Below are 22,398 nucleotides of genomic sequence, written 5' to 3'. Positions count from 1 at the left end.
CACTCAAGACATATTGTTCTCATGAGCCCTGCCTAAATAATCTACTAAAGAATGAGCTTCAGGAGTTCCCATCATGACTCAGCAGAAACGAATCTGACCAGTATCCATGAGGTCACAGGTTCAATCCCTGGCCTCAATTTGGGGACTGGGGATTTGGGATTGGGGACGTGGCATGGCCATGAGCTGTGGTGTAAGTCATAGATGTGACTGGGATCCCACGCTGCTGTGGCTGTGGTTCAGGCCAGCGGCTACAGCTCTGACTGGACTCCTAGCCTAGGAACCTCCATGTGCCCTAAATAGACCCTCCCCCGAAAAAAAGAATGAGCTTCAGACAGCCAAACTGACTAGGGACACTGATATACAGACTGGTAGAAAGCAATGGATACTTAACCACTGTAAAATTAGGACTAAGTGACAGTTAAAAGGGAAAATTATGTTTAACAGCTTTATGCTCAGATAATGTAGATAACAAGTAGTTTTCCTATACAGGAGCTAGATATTGGGAGACCATATGTAAAAATTTTATGTTCTTAGTAATTATATTAATGGTATTGGTATGATTTTTAGACTTTGTTAGATATAGTCAATAATTATGGGATACCCTAATTCTACCAACCCGTGTCCCTAAGAACCATGATTACTGGTTTGGAAGAAATTAAAGTATGATTCATGAAGTAGTTTATCTAGTTCTGTCTCTTGAAGAGGCTAGAAACAATGACAAACTCAGTAAAAGCTTCTCTAGCACCCAAGCTGTAGTTTTTAAACACCATTTCCCACTTAAAGAAGACAGGGCTTCTTGAGAAACGGCTGATTACAGATCTGGGACAGGAATGAGCTTAGAACATATTCTCATAACAGAAAAGTAAGGGTGCTATCAAAAACCATTAGGGTCAAGTCAAAATGACTCTGGAAAACAAGTAGAAGGGGCTCCCACTGGCCAAATATGGGATAATTTGACCATCAAATAGAATAACTGCAATTAAAACCCATTTGTTTAAATTCATGACTGAAACCTACCACATGTGTATCTGCTTATTCAGTACTTTATACTTGGCATTTACTGTTACCTTCAGAAAAGTGTTGCTCAAGGAAATGTCCCATTTTCAGGAGAAAGTAAACTTACCAACACAAAAATAATTTTTTGAAGTAGCCAAAAGCAACTCATTTGGGGATTGCTTCAAGGAATCTTCTCTTCATACCATTCAATAACCCATGTCTTGGCATCTCCCAATTTCCCATATTAGATGTTTACAGGTAATTTTTAATAGACTAGAAAGAAAACTGTTCCAATGCTCTGTAATTTTTCCTACAACCTCCTCAGTAAGAACCTAAACTTCTAGAATATCTCTGAAGCTAAAAACAGCTAAAAATCAATTTTTTTAAATGAAAGATAAATAGCCTAGACTGTCACTAATTTTTGCCCATAAACAAAGGTTTACATACCTCTTGTTGTGCTTCTTGCTATAACGTATCAATGAAAACAAAGAGAACTACAGAATTTTTTTTCTTGTCTTTTGTCTTTTTTTTTAGGGCTGCACATACGCATATGGAGGATCCCAGGCTAGGGGTCTAATCAGAGCTGTAGCCGCCGGCCTATACCACAGCCACAGGAATGCCAGATCAGAGCCACGTCTGTGACCTACACTGCAGCTCATGGCAATGCTGGATCCTTAACCCACTGAGCCAGGCCAGGGATCGAACCCACAACCTCATGGTTCCTGGCTGGATTCGTTTCTGCTGCGCCACAACAGGAAGTCCCAAAATTCTTTTTTTTTTTTTTTTCTCCTTTTTAGGGCCACACGTGGCATATGGAGGTTCCCATGCTAGAGGCTGAATCCGAGCTACAGGTGCTGACCTACCCCACAGCCACAGCAACTAGGGATCCAAGCCAAGTCGGCAACCTACACCACAGCTCACAGCAACGCCGGATCCTTAATGCACTGAGTTAAGGCCAGGGACTGAACTGGCATCCTCATGGATCCTAGTCGGGTTCATTAACTGCTTAGCCACGAAGGGAACTCCCAGAATTCTTAATATTAAGGGACCCATCCAACCTAACATTAAAAAGATCTGAACTGCTATTCTTTAGGTCTTCACTCTCATGTTTATAATGTTACAAGTTAGACCAAACTCAGTTTACCTGTAAATGATGACAGAAACTACAAATTAATGTATCAAAAGTTAAGGTATGCCCATATTGATTTTTAAAAAACCAACAAAGGGTAAATAAAAGCTAAATGTAAAAACCGTTTCAATCATAAATTTTAAAATATTTTCCAAACTCCATGAAGAAACTAACACCACCAATCATTTTTATACAAAATACTTTAGTAAATGTAAAAAAACCCCTAAGGATTGGAGGGTGGGGGTGGACAAGAGACAGGGTTGAGACAACTGATGACCTCTTAAGTCCTCTATCAGGAAAAATAATTGTCCAGAAAAATCAGGTTAAATTTCCCCAGGCACTTAGTGATCCAGTCAGACAGGATATTTAAAAGCTTTCTTATAGAAACTTTCAACTACTTACGCATTTACGGTCAATGCATTTTATCAAAATGGGAAGGCAGTTTGTATAGACCTAGAGGTTTTAAGTATTTAACTCCAAATAATCTTGTCTGTCAAAACTCTGAAAGTAAAATGCTATTCCTCTTGATATTGTAGACAGGTAAAAGTCTGGACCACTAGCAACCAATACAAATACAAATCAGTCATTCTGCATCAATTTTTTTAAATCAAGGTATCTGAGCTACTGTACTTTTGAGGCAAAAATTTGCCTTTTTTTTCCCGTAAAGGGTTCCATTTTTAAAAGTACTAGATAAAAAATTTAAGATTGAACATATCATGTCACATTCTTAAGATGACTAGTAATTTTAATAAGCACTAAAGAGTTTCAGCTTGCCTGCCTGACCATTAAAATAGTTTTTTTTTTTTTCTTTCTAAAATCAGGCTAGTTATCAGAAGGCTAAGTTGCAAATGTAAGCAATCTTGTGAGAAACGAACATTTGGTAATAAAGCCAAAGCAAGTACACATCACTTGTGGAAGCTAATACTCTTCTATTAGATCTCAAAAAAAATAAATAAATAAATAAATAAAACTAGGCATTTATAGAGGAGCCAAAAAGAGCCCCCCTTTTAATACTACATCCAAAGAAACCTCTCCCCTTCCAGCTCCCTATCCCTCACACAAAGATTACAAGTAAATCACCAAATCTGCACTTCTCTCTACAAATAAACGTAGACTCAATGTGAAAACTCCTGGCAAACAAACTACACACACAACAATGAACTAAAATGTTCTTTTGGAAACAGTTCTCAACTTCATCGTATAAGTTTCAGATTCACAACATTTGGAAACAAGCCTAATAAAATGCTGAGCATATGTTAACAAGCTAGCTATCCTAGAAAGTTTACAGGACAGTCAAAACTGTAGCATCTGGAATATGTCAGATAATCACCCTAAGAGCTCAAGAGAATAAACAGAAGTGAAACTTCAAGCACCCACATATATAAACACAACAACAAAAGGTTGAATACTGGACAATATGAGAAAATACCACCAAAAGAATCTGAAACAGAATCAAAGCCACAAAATTCTGGAAATAAGCCTGTTTGTTATGGCCAAAAGTGGTCATAATGGAATATGCAGTCTTCCTTTCTCTAGCTCTTCGAGAATAATAAATACTACATGTGCAAACGCACAAAGAAAATTTTAACAAATTCTTAAAATTCATTATAGAGCACTATGAAGTAAATAAAGCTATATACACTTAATACATGCTTTAAATTACTGGGGCTTGTACAGTTTAGACAGATGAATTATTCAACGCTTCTGAAACAGACTTTAGTCCCTTGTCTAAGCAATTCTGAAGGATACATTGAACTATAACAACGACTACGTGTTTTCACTCACATTGTTTCTCCAGTCTTGGCTACATGACAAAGAAACTGATCCAGGACCGGACAAACTTCCTTTTTCCCCCTCTTCTCAAAATCTAGATAAGGAAAGAAAGAAAAGTTATTAGTATTTCTCAAAGTGCACCAACCAGTTCCAATGTCCTCTAAAAACAAACTTTCCTCCCAGTCCTTCCTCATATTAAGCATCAATTTAAAAATTTTTAAAAATCAGCCTCTCAACCAAATATCCACCTCTTGACTCTCCTAGTTCGACTTCAAATGTACCTCTTCACAGGTAACAAGACTCGTCCTAAAGGGGGCACTAAATTTCTCCACAAACCATCCTTAATGCAATGCTTCTCAAAGTGTGGTCCAAGGGAACACCAAGACCAGATCCATCTGAGATTGATTAAATACAAACCCCAGATCCCGATGCCCACAAATTGTTTTTAGGGTACGTTCATAAATCTACATTTTAAGAAACACCAACTACCTCTTGTAGCTATCTCCCAAAAACGCCTATTTCTCAAAACGCTGAAATCACGCTATCCTAAGTTTGAGAACCACTGTTCCCAAGCCTGTTGCATGGAAGGCCAGCCTGCCAATTCAGAGCGGGGAAGGCAACCACCTTAAAATTAGGGCGCGTTAAGAAATGACTTCAGAGGCCCCGAAAAAGGCTTTCCGAGAGACACTTGAAAGTTGCTTTGCCGCCCCTCTACCCACCCCCCGAAACCTTTTACTTTCTCTCTCCCCACGAAGTCCGGCGTGCGGGGGCCTGATGGAGAACGAAGCTCGCCTGGGAGGGGGCTGAGGGCCCACGACCCGGGCTCGGGGAGTACGAGAGGGGCCGGGGCCCCAGCGAAGGCTTCCCGGCTCCCCTCCCCCAGCCCAGACGCCGGCGGCCGACACAAAGCCCAGAGCGGGGCGGGAGGGAGCTGCCCACGGGGCTCCCCGCCCCTGGGGAGGTGGGAGGGGGAGGGGAGCTGGTGAAGGGCGCCCTCCTCCCAGCCCGGCCCAGGCCCGCGGAGCCCCCCGCCGCCAAAGGAGAAAGGAGAGGGCCTCGAAGACTGAGAGGAAGGGAGAGGGGGCAGCAACCCCCACCTTTCAGCGCCTCCTGCAACCTCTCGACGTCCATGGCTTCCCGGAGTCCCTCGCAGCCTCCGCCTCCTTCCGCGGGTCTCCCGGGGACCGGAAGGCCTCCCCCCACCCCCCCGACGCCCTCCCCCTCCCTCGCACACACTCCGGCACGCAGGCGACCGGGGGGGGCACCGAAGGGAGCCGGGGGAAGCGAGCAAGAGAGCGAGACCGAGAGAGCGAGCACCTCCCCGAGCCGCTACCACCAGCCCTCCAACATGGCGCCCGGCACGTCACCGCGCGCACGCTCCCAGCTGCCGTCCTCGCGCCCGCGGCGCGCCCGGACCCGGAGCCCGAGAGCGCGTGCGCGGCGGAGGCGTGCAGACCCAGCCATCCCGCAGACCTGGTCCGCGGCGGCCTCTCTGCTTCTTCCCTAACCCGGCGCTTGAGGTGCGGGAGCTGAGCTGGAGGTGGAGAGGGTGGGGGCAGACCTCCAGGATATGATCCCCTGTCATTTGCTATTTGTGTGACCTTGAGCAGTTTACTGAGCCTGAATCCCACTTCCCCATCTGTACACTGAGGGCGCTAGTATGGACCACCATATACAGTATAGCGGTCAGAGTACGCACAAAAAAACAGTCATTGCTAATAATCGTGACAAAAATACCTCCCTGCTTGAATCCAGAACTCCTCACTGATCCACCCTTGAAGAGAAGCAGTGCACACAGCAAAGGGATTAGAAGCTTAGGCAACGGAATCCCTGGATTTAAAACCCAACTGCTATTTACTATTTACCATTTACTGTGTGACCTAGTTAGTTAAACTCAAGTAGCCTCAGTTTCCTTATCCACAAAATGGGAGTTAACAAAACAGTCCTGTGGATTGAGTGAAATGACACTGGAGCATGGAGCGCGATGCCTAGAATTCATAATGCGGCTCTGCTAATGCGGCTGTTATTATTATCATTATAATTTTGATTACATTATGTAAGTGCCCAGGAAGTCAGAGAGGGCGGAGACCTCAGAAGTCCTCTCCTGCCCTGACATTTTACAAATGGGAGAGTTGAGGCACAGAGAGCTAGCTAGTCTGGCAAAATAGCAGCAGAGCCTAGAACATCTGGCAACCAGCTAGTGTGTGGCCATGTTTATTATCTTCTCTTGTCTGTGAGCTTTTTAAGGAAAAGATACTGAATTGTTCCACCTTCTCTTCTCAAAGCCTAGTACAAAGCCATGAAACGAAGGGAGGGCAGAAGGCTATTATCTAGACTGGTGTTGAAACTGCGAATTTGGATACAGGCACTGTAACTATTAACCCTCTGAAAAGATAGTGGCTCTGACCCTGACCCCAGGTGGCAGAGGTAGGCAAAAGCCCTCCTTCAAAAAAAAAAAAAAAAAAAAAAATACTTTTCTGGAGCTCCCGTCATGGCTCAGTGGTTATCGAATTCGTCTAGGAACCACGGAGTTGCGAGTTCAATCCCTGACCTTGCTCAGTGGGTTAAGGATCCAGCGTTGCTGTGAGCTGTGGTGTGGGTTGTAGACTTGGCTCAGATCCCGCATTGCTGTGGCGCTGGCATAGGCTGGTGGCTACAGCTCCAATTCGACCCCTAGCCTGGGAACCTCCATATGCCATGGGAGTGGCCCAAGAAATGGCAAAAAGACAAAAAAAAAAAAAAACCAAAAAACTTTTCTCTGAGTTCCCACCATGCATGGCTCAGCAGAGACAAATCTGACTAGTATCCGTGAGGACACAGGTTCAAGCCCTGGCCTGGCTCAGTGTGTTAACGATTCGGCATTGCTGTGGCTGTGGTGTAGGCCAGTGGCTACAGCTCCAATTTGGCCCCTAGCCTGGGAACCTCCATATGCTGTGTGTGTGGCCCTAAACAAAAAAAAGAAAGAAAGAAAAAAAAACTTTTCTCAATTTGGCCGTAAGAGAACCAGTCTTGGAATATCTTTAGACCATTTCATTGTTCCAAGCATCCTGCTCAAATTATAAATAGTCTTATGGGGGGTGCACCATTACACTTGGCCAGCACTTCAGAGGCACTAGATTTAGTTTATTGCGGTTTCTTCCAGTCTGAAGGAGCCATTGCTCTATGTAGCAAAGCTTAGCCTCCACTCTCTCTGCCCCTGTACTCTCTTGAGGCAGGTGTCTTCCCATAAGACATCTGTGGAACAATACAGTTGCCACTAGCCATGTGTGGGTGTTTAAATTTAAACAAATTAAAATTAAATAAAATTTAAAATTCAGTTCATGAGTTCTTCAATGAAATTCATTTCCTCAGTCAAACTAGCCACATTTCATGTGCAATATAGCTGCAAGTGGCTAGTGGCTTTTGTGCTGTACAACACTGAGAAAAAATGCCACGATCGCCAAAAAATTCTTCTGGAACTTTCTGTTAAAGAACGTCCATGCTAATTTCTTCCACCTTGTTTCGTTCCTTTTTATCAGCTGTCCCCCTCACTTAGAGATGCCTCGACTTCCAAAAACTGGATAAGGTCCATTAAAGGAGACAAAGTGCACAAAGCAGTGACAGCCTAAGGGAATCGGGAAAGTTTCCCCAGAGGAAGTAGTGGTGTTTAAGCTAAGAGCTGAATTCTAAGAGGAAGGTTGATAAGTGAAGTGGAGAGGAGAAACTTTTAAAGAGAAAAACTATAGGTACATGGACCTTGAAATGAGACAGAAGTGCCAGGTGGGTTCAGTCTGGCAAAGGCAGAAAAGACAAGGGATAAGGCTGAAGAAATATTTCCTTTGGTTCATTTCTTCCTTGGAATTCTTCTCCATCTAGCATATATCCCAATGTCTGTGATTACTAGAGCCTCTCACTGGTACAAATTCTCTTAGAACAAAACAAAATAAAATGTGACATCTGGAGTTCCCATCGTGGCGCAATGGTTGACGAATCCGACTGGGAACCATGAGGTTGCGGGTTCGATCCCTGCCCATGCTCAGTGGGTTAAGGATCCAGCTCTGCTGTGAGCTGTGGTGTAGGTCGCAGACGCAACTCAGATCCCACGTTGCTATGGCTCTGGCGTAGGCCGGCGGCAACAGCTCCGATTAGAACCCTAGCCTGGGAACCTCCATATGCCGAGGGTGCGGCCCTAGAAAAAGCAAAAAAAAAAAAAAAAAAAAAAAAAAAGACATCTAGGGAGTTCTCTAGTGGCCTAGAGGTTAAAGACTTGGTGTGGTCACTGCTGTGGCTCAGGTTACTGCTACGCTTAGGTTCAATCCCTGACCCAGGATCTTCCGTATGCCCCTGACACAGCCAGAAAAACAAAATGGGGGGGGGGATCCAACTTTGACAATTGTCCCCAATGATCCTTGTCTCCTGGGGTTCATGTTCCAGTATAATTTCCTCCTATGTGAATCAGAGCAGTTCTGTGTAAACACTAAGCATGGAGGAAAGGATGGTACTTGACTTCTGAGGTTGTTATAAAAGGTGTGGAGGCTTCTGCTCTGGGTACTTGGATTGCTCTCGCTAGAGGAAGCCAGCTGCCAAGTTGCAAGAACATCACAGAAGCCCTAGGGAAACACTCAAATGGAGAAGAACTGGTGCCTTTAACATGGGTCCTTCAGCCCCAGGAAATCCTTCACATCCCTGCAGCTCAAGCTGGCATCTAGACCACTGCAACCTTGTAAGGGATCCCAAGCCAGAACCACCCAACTAAGCTGCGCCTTAATTCCTGGTCCACAGAAACTATGAAAGATGACTAATGTTTATAATTATTCTTAGCTTCTAGATTCTGAGATGATTTGTTACATAGCACTAGATAACTAAAGCAGCAAAGGAGGATGTTAAGAGTAACAGCTAACATTTAGCAAACACTCTCTATATGGCTAGTATACTTTTAAGCACTTTATAAAAATATCTAATTTGAAGTTCCCTGCTGGCTCAGTGTGTTAAGGATTCAGTGTTATTACTGCTGTGGTGTGGGTCATGGCTGTGGTGTGGGTTCAATCCCTGGCCTAGGGATTTCTGCATGCTGAGGACACATCCAAAAAAAGGTCTAATTTAATCCTTGCAATAATCCTATGAGATAAGCAATATTATTACCCCCATTTAATAGAAAACTGAGGTATAAAGAAGTGAACTAACTCATCCAAGGTCACACAACTACACAGGCAAGTGAATGACCCATAATTCAAACCTAGACTGATTTCAAAGTCCTAGACTCTTGTCCTCAAGAAGGTGGCAAAAGACCAGGAGACGTAAGACATAAGTATAGACATTGATGCAAAGTAGAAAGCAAGAATGCAAATCTGGTGGTGGGAACTCTGTGATATCTCTCCCAGGCAAGGACAGAAGTTGTTTTTCGGAAGGGCCTCCACCAGAGACTGGAAAAGATTCGCACCAAAAGAGAAGAGGCTTCTATGCAGAGGAAATGGTATTAACCAGGCAGACAGTCTGCGAGGACCTCGTAGGGGCTGGGGAGAAGACATGCATGGAATTTCTTTCCATCCAGAGTCAGGGTGTAATGGAGGAGATGAACTTTAAATGCACATAAACAGGCAAGAAGACTGGCCCATGGCCCTGGGGATATGCAGGAAGGAAAAGCCCAATGACACAGAATAGAAGGCAGAGGTTGGAGATAGAAAGAGAAGGGGAAAGAGGAAATAGCTGGGTCTGTGTCGCAAACAGTGTGCAAGGATCTTCTCGTAACCCTAGGGAGAATTCCTGGAGTTGAGCCATCCCTCTGAGATGATTTTGTGAGAGGGACAACAAGAGGGGATTGAGGAAAAGTCTAGGAAAAAACTCATAGACCATCTACAAGGGCTGAATTACACAGAACAGTCTGAGGTAAAATACCACTACAGAAAGACATGGAGGGTCTTCGATTCTCACGGCCTTTTATTCATGCTTCTTAGTCCTTATTTGTATATCGCAATGGATACCAAGATGAAGCTGATGTAGGAAGGCAGACAAAATAGGGTAAATACAGTTTTCTAGACAAATGAGAGAATAGCTTCACATATCACTAAGGTTAACCTTTTTTTCCAGAGACTTTGAAAAGCTGTTGTTTTGTTTTGTTTGGAAATAAGGACAACAAAGGATCTACTCCAAAAGATCCAGGGTTTTTTTCCCATGGTGCTGCAATGATGCACTTGCTCCCAGTGGCCATGTTGGGTTGCAGAACAGTGTTAGGAGAGGAGGCTGGCAAAGAGCAGTAAGTATGGCTGGGTGGACGCCTTCATTAGGCCTGACTGAAATTGTGGGGTTCACTCCAAACTGTGTGAAGGAAAAGGGGAATTTATGGAGAGAGAAGAGTATTCCACTGGATCCAGCACACTTTCATGAACCCAATAGCCCTTGTCTTCTACAGCTCGGCACATTTCTCTCTTTGTCTCTGAATCGATGTTTGTGGACCACAGTAGAAAGAGGTCTTCCAGTGACTCACTGAGACAACTGACCAGCATCTCTTAGTCACAGTCAGAGTATCTGACCCAACATGGGGCCAGCATCCACTCACCTGTGGCCTAGAGCACAAGATCTTCTAGGGTAAACCTAAATGCTTTGGCCATGCATTGGCAGCAGTGGGGTAGGGGTGGGGGAATCTATCAGGCCAAGCGTAGAGATTTCCAGAGAAGTAGGGGGGCAGTGGCCAGAGCCCCCCCAAAGGTGATGACAATAGGGACTAACTGGCCTTAACCCAACTCACGTAGGAGGCAGGATGGTGCCAGATGGAGCCCAAGCAAATGAGCAATCTGAGAGAAAGTTTATCCTGACTGTGGGTAATTTTGCAAATACCACCCCATCTCCTTGTGAAGAGTACACATCCCTCTCTGTCAGGCATCAATTCTTTGCTATCACCATTTGTTAGCCTAGTCTCTCCTAGTCTCTCTCTCCCCCCGCACCCCCCCTCACCACAACACACACACACACACACACACATACACTATTATGGTTAATTTTTTTTGTCAACTTGACTAGACTACAGAGTGCCCAGATATTCAATAAAACATTATTCTGGGTGTCCTGAGAGGAGAAAAATATTTACAGCAGTAGACTAAGTAAAGCAGATTGCCCTCCCTAATGTGGATGAGCCTCGTCCAGTCAGTGGAAGGCCTGAATCAAACAGAAGTTTGCTACCCACCCCACTCCTTGAGTAAAAGAGAATTCTTCCTACCTAATGGCTTTCAAATTGGGACATTGGCTTTTTGACCTGCCTTTGGACTTAAAGTGAAACATGGGCTCTTCCTAGGTTTCCAGTCTACTGGCCTTCACACTAGAACTAACCGCTTGACTCTGCTGGGCCTTCAGACTCAGACTGAAATTCAACCCTTGGCTTCCCTGGGCCTCCAGCTTGCAGACTGACCCTGTAGATCTTGGGGCTTGCCCAACTCCATAATTACTAATTACTATAAGCCAATTCATTATAATAGATGCCCAAGTAGACACACACACCACACATCCTATTGGTTTTCTCTGCAGATATCTGACAAATACATATATTGCATGCATAAAGACAGAAACATATATACCCACATTATTCAGTAATTGAATATGGAAAAATTAAATGGTGTACGGTTTAGGAGGAAATGGTCTAAAATCAAACAGATCTGGATTTAATTCCTGGTTTATCACTTCCAAGATATATGAACTCTGGGAAATGACTCATGTCAAAATGTCTGTTTCTTCATGTGTACATCGGAGTTAATACTGGTAACTGAGTCATAGGTTTGCACGAGAATTAAGCAAGTAATCTGACTTGACCAATGTTAGCTACTGTTGTTATTTAGGCTAAGAATTGCCAAAATAGGAGTTCCCATTGTGGCTCAGTGGTTAACTAATCTGATTAGCATCCACAAGGTCGCAGGTTTGATCTCTGGACTTGCTCAGTAGGTTAAGAACCCCGAGTTGCTGTGAGCTGTGGCATAGGTCGCAGACACGGCTTGGATCCTGCATTGCTGAAGTCATGGTGTAGATGGGCAGCCACAGCTCCGATGTGACCTCTAGCCTTGGAATTTCCTTATACCATAGGTGTGGCCCTAAAAAGCAAAAAAAAAAAAAAAAAAAAAAAAAAAAAAGAATTGCCAAAATAATATGATTTTGCTTACTTTTTCTTTTGAAATAACTTCAAACTCACAAAAAAGTTGCAACCAGTACAAAGAACATTTTTTTTTCTAAACCATTTGAGACTTGAGTTAATGAACACGTACCTTAAAACCACTGAAATGACATGCCCTTTAGTATGCAATTCCGAGAAGGATATTGTGCTACGTAGCCTCAATGCTATCAAGATGAGGAAGTTAGTACCCATTCTTTCCATCTGATTCTCGGACCCAATCTAAGATGCAGCCATTTACTCCATAACGTCCCTTCTATGAGAAGAATCCAATCCTGGATCACTTGTTCCATTCAGTTATTCTGTCTTTTTTTAATATATAATTTTTAAAAATTGTGTGTGTGTATATATATATATATATATATATAGCAACTATATATATTTTAATATATAGCAAATTACATATTTTTATAATTATGTAAAATATAATTAATTCATATTTTTAATATATAATTTTTTTAAAATTGGGGTATAATTGCTTTTTGGTTTCCTTCAGGCTGAGAGAATTTATCAGTCTTTCCTTGACTTTCATAACCTTGATCCTGTTGAAGATTACAGCTGTAGATGGTCCCTCATATTGGCTTTGCGTGGCATTTCCTCACACTTGAATTCAGGTGATGCATCCCTGGCAGGAATGCCATGGCAGGGACACTATGTTCTTTTCATTCCATCCTCATGAGTGGCCCACAATTGCAATCTGTCCCATTACTGAGGATGTTCATTTTAACCTTGTGATTAAGATAGCGACTGCCAGATTTCTCCTTTTTATTTTTATTTATTTATTTTCTTTTTATAGCCATATCTGTGGCAAATGGAAGTTCCCGGGCTAGGGACTGAATTGGAGCTGCAGCTGAGGCCTATGCCACAGCCATGGCAACACTGAATCTGAGCTGCATCTGTGTTTGAACTACCATGCAGCTTGAGGCAAACGCCAGATCCTTTATCCGCTGAGTGAGCCCAGGGATTGAACCTGCATCCTCAGAAAGACAAAGTCAGGTTCTTAAGCCATAAGAACCACAATAGGAACTGAGCCATAATGGGAGCCATAATGGGAACTCCCAGATTTCTCCTTTTTAGATTGGTCTGTTCCCCTTTGTAATAGTTTCCTGTAGCCGCTATCACAAGTTACCACAAACTGGGTGGCTTTAAAAAACAGAAAAACATTTTCTCACAGTTCTGGAGGCCTGGAGTCTAAGATCACATCCCCTGGAGGCTCTGGGGGGAATCTGTTCTCTACCTCTCCCCATTCCTGCCTACTCTGGGCATTCCTTGACTTGTGACTGCAAGCATCACTCCCCTCTCTGGCCCTGTGGTCATATTGCCATTTGGAGTGGGAGTGGGAGCAGACCAGGGATTGAACCTGGGCCTGCAGTGGTAAAAGAGCTGAGTCCTAAGCACTGAATTATCCAGGAACTCTCCCCCTCCTCCACACATTGTCTCTTCTGTCTGTCAAATCTCCCTTGACCTTACTCTTAAAAGGACACTAGTTATTGGATTAAGAGCCCATCTGGATAATCCAGGCTGATCTCCTTAGCTCAAGATTCTTAGTGTAAATTACATCTACACTCTTTTTCCCAGTAAGGTGACAATTACAAGTTCCAGGAATAAGGGTGCAGATGTATCATTTTGGGGTCTACTATTAGCTCCACCACAGCAATTAAAATTGTTATGTGGGAAGGTATTTTGAAACTTTGTAAATATCCTATTTCTCATCAAATTTACATTGTGTGTGTGTGTGTGTGTGTGTGTTTAGGGCCACACCTGCAGCATATGGACATTTCCAGGCTAAGGGTCAAATTGCAGTGGCAGGTGCTGGCCTACACCACAGCCACAGCAATGCCCGATCCACGCCAAGTCTGTGACCTCACTGCAGTTTATGGCAACGCTGGATCCTTAACCCACTGAGCGGAGGCAGGGGTCAAGCCCACATTCTCCCGGATACTAGTTAGGTTCATTGCTGCTGAACCACAATAGGAACTCCAAATTTCGCTCTCAAGTTTTCGCATCCGTTGATGTTTCTTGGCTGAATTTATCATTCCTGTGATGGTTGCCAAACGGTGGTTTTCTAATTCCGTCATTCCTTTTGCATTTACATTTGGCATCCTACAATAAAGAGTCATCTTCTCTCATTTATTTGTTTTTACTTATAACACTTTAGATTCACTGATCCCTATTTTATTCAAGGGATTATGATCCACTGCTCTCATTATTTATTTTGATACCTAAATTTTCCTAGACTTGGCCATGGGACCTTCTTTAAGCTACCTTCTACATCCTTTGGACATGTCCCCAAACTTCTTAGAGCACTTCTTTATTTTCTGGTACCAAAAGGTATTCCAGGCTTCTGCGTCTTCCTCCCTAACCCATTCTCTAAGAATTAGCCTTTTCTCCAAGAAGACCTGATTCCTTTTAAGTGGAGGATGACGGTTAGGAATTTAATGAGGTTGCTAGGGTGTGCATTGCCACTGGGATGTCATTGCTCCCAAGCTCTCTTGGCAGACACATCCACGAATATATTTATTTCTACATCTATCTATATAAATATATATATGGAAAACTATGAGTTCACAAGCTTCTAATTCCAGTCCAACACTAGAGGATTCATTCCAGTTTTCTCCCTTTCCGTGTACTTAACTCTCCAACAATAAAGAGACTGGCTTCCATTCTCCTCAATATATTCATTTATTTTATCAATCTCCCCGGTATGCAAGTGACCTGTCACCAGTCCCTTTACTCCCTTGGGCTCTGACATCCTATCCCAGGGTACTGTCCCCCACCACCCTGTAGACCTACTTCTCTTGGCCATACTTAACTGGTTTGACCTTTAATTAGTCTGGAAGAAACAGTATAAATTATCAGTATTCATAATAATAATAGTCACCTTTAATTTTTCAAATGACTAATAAATAATATTTTATAAAGAAATTCAAAGAACACGAGACAAGCAAAATCTCTCAAGATGTTCGCCCCCACCCAATACCCACCATGGCATGATGGAGCTTTATGAGTTTGCTCTGAGACTTAGAGGTGTTTACGTGTCTCACCTTTACTTATTTTTATTAATTTTTTTGTTTTGTCTTTTCTAGGGTTGCACCCATGGCACATGGAGGTTCCCAGGCTAGGGGTCCAATCTGAGCTGTAGCTGCTGGCCTATGCCACAGCCACAGCAACGCAGGATCCAAGCCACGTCTGTGACCTACACCACAGCTCACGGCAACGCCAGATCCCTAACCTACTGAGTGAGGCCAGGGATCAAACACGCAACCTCATGGTTCCTAGTCAGATTCGTTAACCACTGAGCCACGACGGGAACTCCTCACCTGTATTGTTACAACAGTCTCCAACTGTTCTCCTGTCTCCCATCCTTGCCTTACTACAATTTATTTCAACACAGCAGCCAACATTTTTAGTAAGATCAGATCATGCTCCACTCCCCACAGTTACTCCTCATTTCACTCAGAGGAGAAGCCACAGTCCTTGCCATGGGCCATACTGGGGTCCTATAGGCACAATGTGCCACTCCCCTCCCCCTCCCCATGTCCCACCACCACCCCTCCCCCCCAGCTTTTCTTCAAGCTGCTCCAGCCTCACTGGCCTCCAGGATGTACCCTTAAACCTATGAGCATACTCCCCACTTTGGACAGTGCCCTAGCTCTTCCTTCTGCCAGGATCCCTCTTCCCAGGGGCATCCATGTGACCTTCTCCTCTCCTTGATAACCACCTTTCTGATGAGGCCTCCTCAGGCTACACTGGCACCCTGCCCTCCCTTGCACCCCTGACCACCTCCGCCAACCCAACCAGGCTCTGTTTGTTTCTTTGCTCCTAGCTCTTTTCATCTTGTAACATATTATGTCAGTTCCTTTTGAAATTATGTTTATTTCATCTTTCTATATTACTAGAACATAAACACCCCAAGGACAGAAAACTGTTTTGCTCACAGGTTTTTCCCAAGTGCCTTGAAGCCTTGTGCAGTGTCTATACGTCACAGGGCCTCAATAAATAAATGTTTATTGCATAAACATATTCAAGTTGTTCTTTTTGGCTTAAACTTCTTGCAAAAGGTAACACAGTCTTCAGCAATTTGATTTTTGTTTTTTTTAATTAACCGTATGTCTTGGGATCTTTCTGTTTTATCTTAGAGATACTAATTAAAATCTTATTTTGCTTTGTACTGTGAAGTATAGATGGAATATTATTATTTACCAGTCTTCTATGCATGACATGTAGGGCTATTCAATTTTTCTTTATTATGAACAAGCTCTTGTATAATTCAAATCTCAGTGTCCTCTTTTATAAAATAAAGACAGTATTCACTTTATAAAAGACTGAGGATTGGAGTTCCCATTGTGGTACGGCAGAAACAAATCCAACTAGGAACTCTGAGGTTGTGGGTTCAATCCCTGGCCTCGAATTGCTGTGAGCTGTGGTGTAGGTCGAAGATGCAGCTCGGATCCCACGTTGCTGTGGCTGTGGCATAGACTGGCAGCTGTAGTTCCGATTCGACCCCTAGCCTGGGAACCTCCATATGCCTCAAGTGCAGCCCTAAAAAGCAAAAAAAAAAAAAAAAAAAAAAAAAAAGACTGAGGATTAAAAGAGATCCTAGGGTAGGACCTGGCAAATCTATTACTATGTTTTTATACTATTATTACTTGTGCTGCTGTGGCTACTCCTGCAAACTTCTTTGCAACCATTTCTCCAGGAGAGCAGTTGCTGGATAGACATCCTATATCGACACTGACAATGGACTTCCTCAAACAGCACTGTCACCTTGTGAAAATATGTGACTGTACATATTTTACTGAGTTCATACTTGTGGACTCAGTAATTTTTGTCAATCTGATGAGTAGAAAACAAAACAAAACAAAACAAAACGCCTCTGTGTTGCGATTTTCATTTCCAAGATGTATCCGTTAGTTGGAACATTTTTTTCCTTGTTTCCCTCCCCTCCCCAGGGTGTAGTTTCACCTTTCATTACATTTAAGTCCCTAAAGACTTTCCAGACAATCCAAAATCACACTCTTGGGATCTGGCTATCTACTGGGTCTCCACAAGGTATGTCACTTCTGCAATGGCCTGATGGCAGGTGGATTTTGTTAGTGTCCCCACCCAGAAGTGTGGAGTAGGATGGTAGGGAAAGGATCAGCCTATATCAGCAAAGTCATAGAGACAGAACATAAAGCAGAGCTCAGGAAATTCTGAGAGTGTATATTTTACATCAGGAACTGATCACAGAGACAGTGTTCAGCAAGGCACACAGGATCCTGGTCCTCCTCGACCTTACCGTCTAGTGGGACAGAGGATGTAAAGGAAGTAGTCCACTCCATGAAGGCCCAGGAGTTACAGACGGTAGTAAGGGATAAGAAGGAAATATACAGGATGGTCTGAGAGCCATTGGCTAAGCCACTTTGGATGGGGTGGTCACAGGAGGTCTCTCTCTGAAAAGAAGGTGTTTGGTGTTGTGACTTGAAAAGTAACCATGCTGGAGTTCCCATCGTGGCTCAGTGGTTAATGAATCCGACTAGGAACCATGAGGTTGTGGGTTCGATCCCTGGCCTTGCTCAGTGGGTTAACAATCCGGCGTTGCCGTGAGCTGTGGTATAGGTCGCAGACGCGGCTCAGATCCTGCGTTGCCGTGGTCTGGCGTAGACTGGCAGATACACCTCCGATTAGACCCCTAGCCTGGGAAAACTCCATATGCCGTGGGAGCGGCCCAAGAAATGGCAAAAAAAAAAAAAAAAAAAAAAAAAGAAAAGAAAAGTAACCATGCTGAGGGAGAAGTGAGGAAACTAAAGATGCAGAAGTTTTGAGACAGGACAGGGAATAATGTGTTCAAGGAATCTGGAAGTGGGTTGGATGATGAGAGAGGAGAGAGCACAGCAAGGCTAAAGGAGGCAGAAGCTGGAAACTCTGGGTCCTTCCAAGCCCTGTTAATGAGTCTGCTTCTGATCGTGAGTGTGATAGGAAGTGGAATGTTTTAAGAAAATGACATGATCCAATTTCTATTTGTCAAAATCCCTGGAGTTTCTTGTCCAGTCTTCCTTTCCAGGCCCCCCGACCCCGGGGGCCTTCTTTCAGGGATTCCCAGTTCCTGTCATTTCCTCTAGCCTTCTAAAACCTAAAACTGATGACACACCACCTAGACTGTAATTCTCATAGTTTGGAGTGAGGTAGAATTACTTGCGGAGCTTGATAAAAGTGGGTACTCTAGGTCCTGACCCCAGAGATTCTGATTTAGTAAAGCCTGAGGTAGGAGCCAGATATTTCCATTTCACCAAACCCCCAGGTCAGTGGTCCTCAAATTAGCCTGCACTTGGAAGCCTTATTAAACCACAGCACCAATCGGAGTCCCCATTGTGGCTCAGTGGTAATGAATTCAACTAGTATCCATGAGGACACTGGTTCCATCCCTAGCCTTGCTCAGTGGGTTAAGGATCCAGCATTGCTGTGAGCTGTGGTGTAGGCCAGCAGCTGCAGCTCAGATTCAACTCCTAGCCTGGGAAAATCCATATGCTGTGGGTGCGACCCTACAAAAAGAGACAATCCTCCCCCAAACCAAAGCCAAACCCCAAACTCATGGATTTGTAGGCCCCACTTCTTAAAGTTTCTGATTCAGAAACTTCATTCTAACAAGTTCCCAGGCAACACGGAGGCCACTGGTCCAGGAACCACGTTTTAAGAACTACTATCCAGGGCGATTCTCATAAAGGTGATTCTTGGGACCATTCTTTGAGAAACACAGGCAGCAGGGACTAAAGCTAAGCTTACCCTGCCATAAAGGACCTTCCTAATATCTCCCCAGCCTCTCTTTCTGGCTAGTCTTTTCCCACCCACTCTCTGCGCTAGGCTATACGCTGGCATTCTTTGCTCTTGGCACAGGAAAATTTCTCACCACTGCTGGAATCTGTCATGACTGTGCATACTTTCTGGCCTTTGCACATGCTGTTCCTACTGCTTGTAATGCCCTTCCCCCAAGCGTTTCCTCAACACCCTGCCTGAATGTTATCCCTTCTGAGTTAAGTGTTTCCCAGCTCTCTGCTAGATATTTGTTGCTCCTTTCATTGGACTGCCTGACATGTTGAACACATCTCTAACATAAGAGCATGAAAACTATTTTGACCAAGACTAGTAGTAAAAAATTCATCATATCATGCTGCCCAATAACCATATGCTGATTTATTACACAAAATTAATATACGATTTTATAAAATAATATTTATTTTTTCAGTCTTTTTTTAAATTTTAGGGCCACACTTGCAGCATATGGATATACCCAGGCTAGGGGTCTAATCAGAGCTATAGCTGCCGCCCTATTCCAGAGCCACAGCAATGCCACATCTGAGCTGCATCTGTGACTTACACCACAGCTCATGGCAATGCCGGATCCTCAACTCACTGAATGAGGCTGGGGATCAAACCTGTGTCCTCATGGATACTAGTCAGATTCCTTTCTGCTGAGCCACGACAGGAAATCCAAATAATACTTACCTTAATATATACTCTGATAGTCTTATTTTTCTAAGTTGACCATAACTTTTTAAATTGACTGGGGTATGAAACACAGCTTTAGTATACTTTTCTCATACCACATTGTAATTTTTAAAAGATTTATTAAATATTTAGATATTTATCTCCTTAATTAAAGTGTAATATATTTGAAGGATGGGGTTGTGTCTTATTCATCATGTGTCTCCAAAGCCTACTAGGGCATTTAATACATAATCAAGAGATATTTAGTGAATGAATGAATAAGATAAGGGTCTACTAAGTTTGACTGTCATTATCCAACATTGATACAAATTAATATTTTGCTAAACACAAATCAATTGGATCAACTGTTGAATCAGTTGGATAACTGTATGGAAATCAATGAAGGTCAACTATTATCTCTTGCTACACATAAAAATTAACTCAAAATGGACCATGTATCCTCACAGGGTTGAGAGAGAAATTGTGTCTCTCTTTTTTCTTCTTCTAAGGGCATTAGCTGACCCTCACACCCTAATTACCTCCCAAAGGACCTACCTCCTAGTACTATCACATGAGGTTTAAATTTCAACAGAAGAATCTGAGGAGGACACAAGCATTCAGCCTATAATAGTATAAAACCTAAAACTAAAATTTCTGGAAAAAGACACAGAGGAAAAATCTTTGCAACTTGGGAAAGGTGATCATTTCTTAAAACAAAAAGCACAAGAGTCCCATGGTGGCTCAGTGGGTTAAAGACTCACTTTGTCATTGCTTTGACTTAGATTGCTGCTGTGGCACAAATGTGATCCCTGGCCCAGGAATGTCTGCATGCTACAGGCATAGCCAAAAAACCCCACAAACCCACAAAGCATAAAAGATAAAGTTGAGATACTGAACTTTACCAACATAAAATCTTTTGGAGTTCACTCGTGGTACCGTGGGTTAAGGGTCTGCTGTGGCATGGATTTGATCCTTGGCCTGGGAACTTCCACATGCTGTGGGCATGTCAAATATCATTTTTTAAAAAATCTTTTGCTCTTGGAAAGATAAACTGAGAAAATGAAAAGGTAAGACACAGACTAACAAAAAAGATTTGTAACATATATATCAAAGGATTTGTATCCAGGATATATGAAGACTCCCAAAATTTAAGAATAGGACACGACCATTCAATTTTTTAAAAAATGGGCTAAAGGTTTGAACAGACATTTTACATATGAATGTTGAATGCATGAAGTATCCTTAGTCACTAGGAAAATGCAACTTAATACTACAATGAGATAGATATCACTTCATACTCATAGACTGGCTAAAATTTTAAAGATTGTCCATATAATCCTGCCAAGTATGTGGAGAAAGAGAAAACTGTTAGTGGGAATGTAAGTGGTACAACCAACTCAGAAAACAGTTAAACAGTTTCTTGAAAAGTTAAACATGCACTTACCATAGAGCTCAGTCATTCCAGTCCTAAATTTTACCCAACAGAATGGAAAAACATGTCCAAAGACTTATTCACAAATGTCTATAAGAACTTTATTTGTAAGCCAAAAACTGGAGACAAGCAAATCCATCAATAAGAGAATGACGTAAAAAGGAATGAGCTATCAATACATGCAACAATGTGGATGAATCTGAGTTATGCTGAGTGGAAAAAGCCAAGAAAAAAAGAGCACTTAATTTATGGTTCCATTTATATAAAATCCTAGAGCATGCACTCTTATGTATAGTAATAGGAAGTAAGTCACAGTTTAGCTGGGGATGGGATGGAGCAAGGGATGGATTGAAAGGGTATAAAAAGACTATTGGGGTGATGGAAATATTTGTTATCTTGAGTGTGAAATTGTTTCAAGGAAGGGAACATAAGTTAAAATCAATCAAATAGTATCTTTTAAATATAGTAGTTTATCATATTTCAATTATACCTTAACAAAAGTTGTACAGAAATATTAATGACTAGCCAAACACAAATCATAAATGCAAAAACTAAATAAAAACCCTAGTCTAAAATACAATGTATTTTTTTTTCTTTTTTCTTCTTTTTAGGGCTGCCCCTGTGGCATATGGAAATTCCCAGGCTAGGGGTCAAATAGGAGCTACAGCTGCAGGCCTACACCACAGCCATGGCAACACTGGATCTGAGATGCATCTGCAACCTACAGCACAGCTTGCAGCAATGCCAGATCCTTAACCCACTGAGTGAAACCAGGGATAGAACCCACAACCTCACGATACCAGGTGGGTTCTTGCTCCCCTGAGCCACAATGGGAACTAAAATACAATGTATTTAAAATTTGCAGCTTAAAAGGGAAAATAAGGGATAATAGAATTCAAAGCATTTGGGGATCTTTAGAACTTAATAAAACATGATAGAACTTAATACCAACAATGGCATCATTCATAATAAAATTAAAATAATATCCATTGGAATGTAAATGTTCTAAACAAATTGGAATGTAATGTTATAAACCTTGAATATGTCAAATAATAATAGCTAATAAAATCTAGTGGTAGGAGAAAAGTAATTAGGAATCTGTATAAGAATACTAATTTCTAAGTATTGCGTGCAAGGAGTTAATTTAAATTTTCCAAAATGGAAACAGACATGATGAAGAAGGAGGTGGAGGAAGAAAAGGAGAAGAGAAGAGGAGGGGGAGAGGCTGGGGAGGAGGAGGAGGAGAAGAATTTTTATAAGTAAAATAATATCTTATTTAAAATTTATTTGTGTTACTCATGTACAAAATTGTCAGTTACAGATGATGAAATAAAGATCTAGCGCAAGTGATTTATTTCAGGCCTATAGCCAAGGAAAGGCTAATGGAAGAGTGGGGTAGTGAGACAGAGAAAGGAAAAAAGCCAGTAGGGAATATATTATCAAGGAAGTTACTAATGTGGGAGGTTTGAA

At 42.5% G+C, this 22,398-nt stretch overlaps 1 protein-coding gene across 1 annotated transcript in view; it reads right to left on the bottom strand.

Moving 5' to 3' along the window:
* PPP4R2 (protein phosphatase 4 regulatory subunit 2) overlaps nucleotides 1-5,255 on the bottom strand; it is a 53,293-nt gene extending 48,038 nt beyond the window's left edge. The window contains exons 1-2 of the mRNA XM_021069219.2: nucleotides 4,996-5,255; nucleotides 3,911-3,992 (exon numbers count right to left, since the gene is read on the bottom strand). Coding sequence (XP_020924878.1) covers nucleotides 3,911-3,992; nucleotides 4,996-5,029 — 116 coding nt within the window. The 5' untranslated portion in view covers nucleotides 5,030-5,255. The remainder of the gene's footprint in view (nucleotides 1-3,910; nucleotides 3,993-4,995) is intronic.
* Between the last annotated feature and the right edge of the window lie 17,143 nt (nucleotides 5,256-22,398).

Source organism: Sus scrofa, chromosome 13 (genome assembly GCF_054392235.1).
Source record: "Sus scrofa isolate SSC_HxYL_T2T_F1_AM1 chromosome 13, Sscrofa_HxYL_maternal_Yorkshire_Landrace_v2.0, whole genome shotgun sequence".
In the NCBI taxonomy this organism is placed as follows: domain Eukaryota; kingdom Metazoa; phylum Chordata; class Mammalia; order Artiodactyla; family Suidae; genus Sus; species Sus scrofa.
Note: the sequence above shows the minus strand (reverse complement) of the source record. Positions and strands in the feature narration are given on the sequence as shown.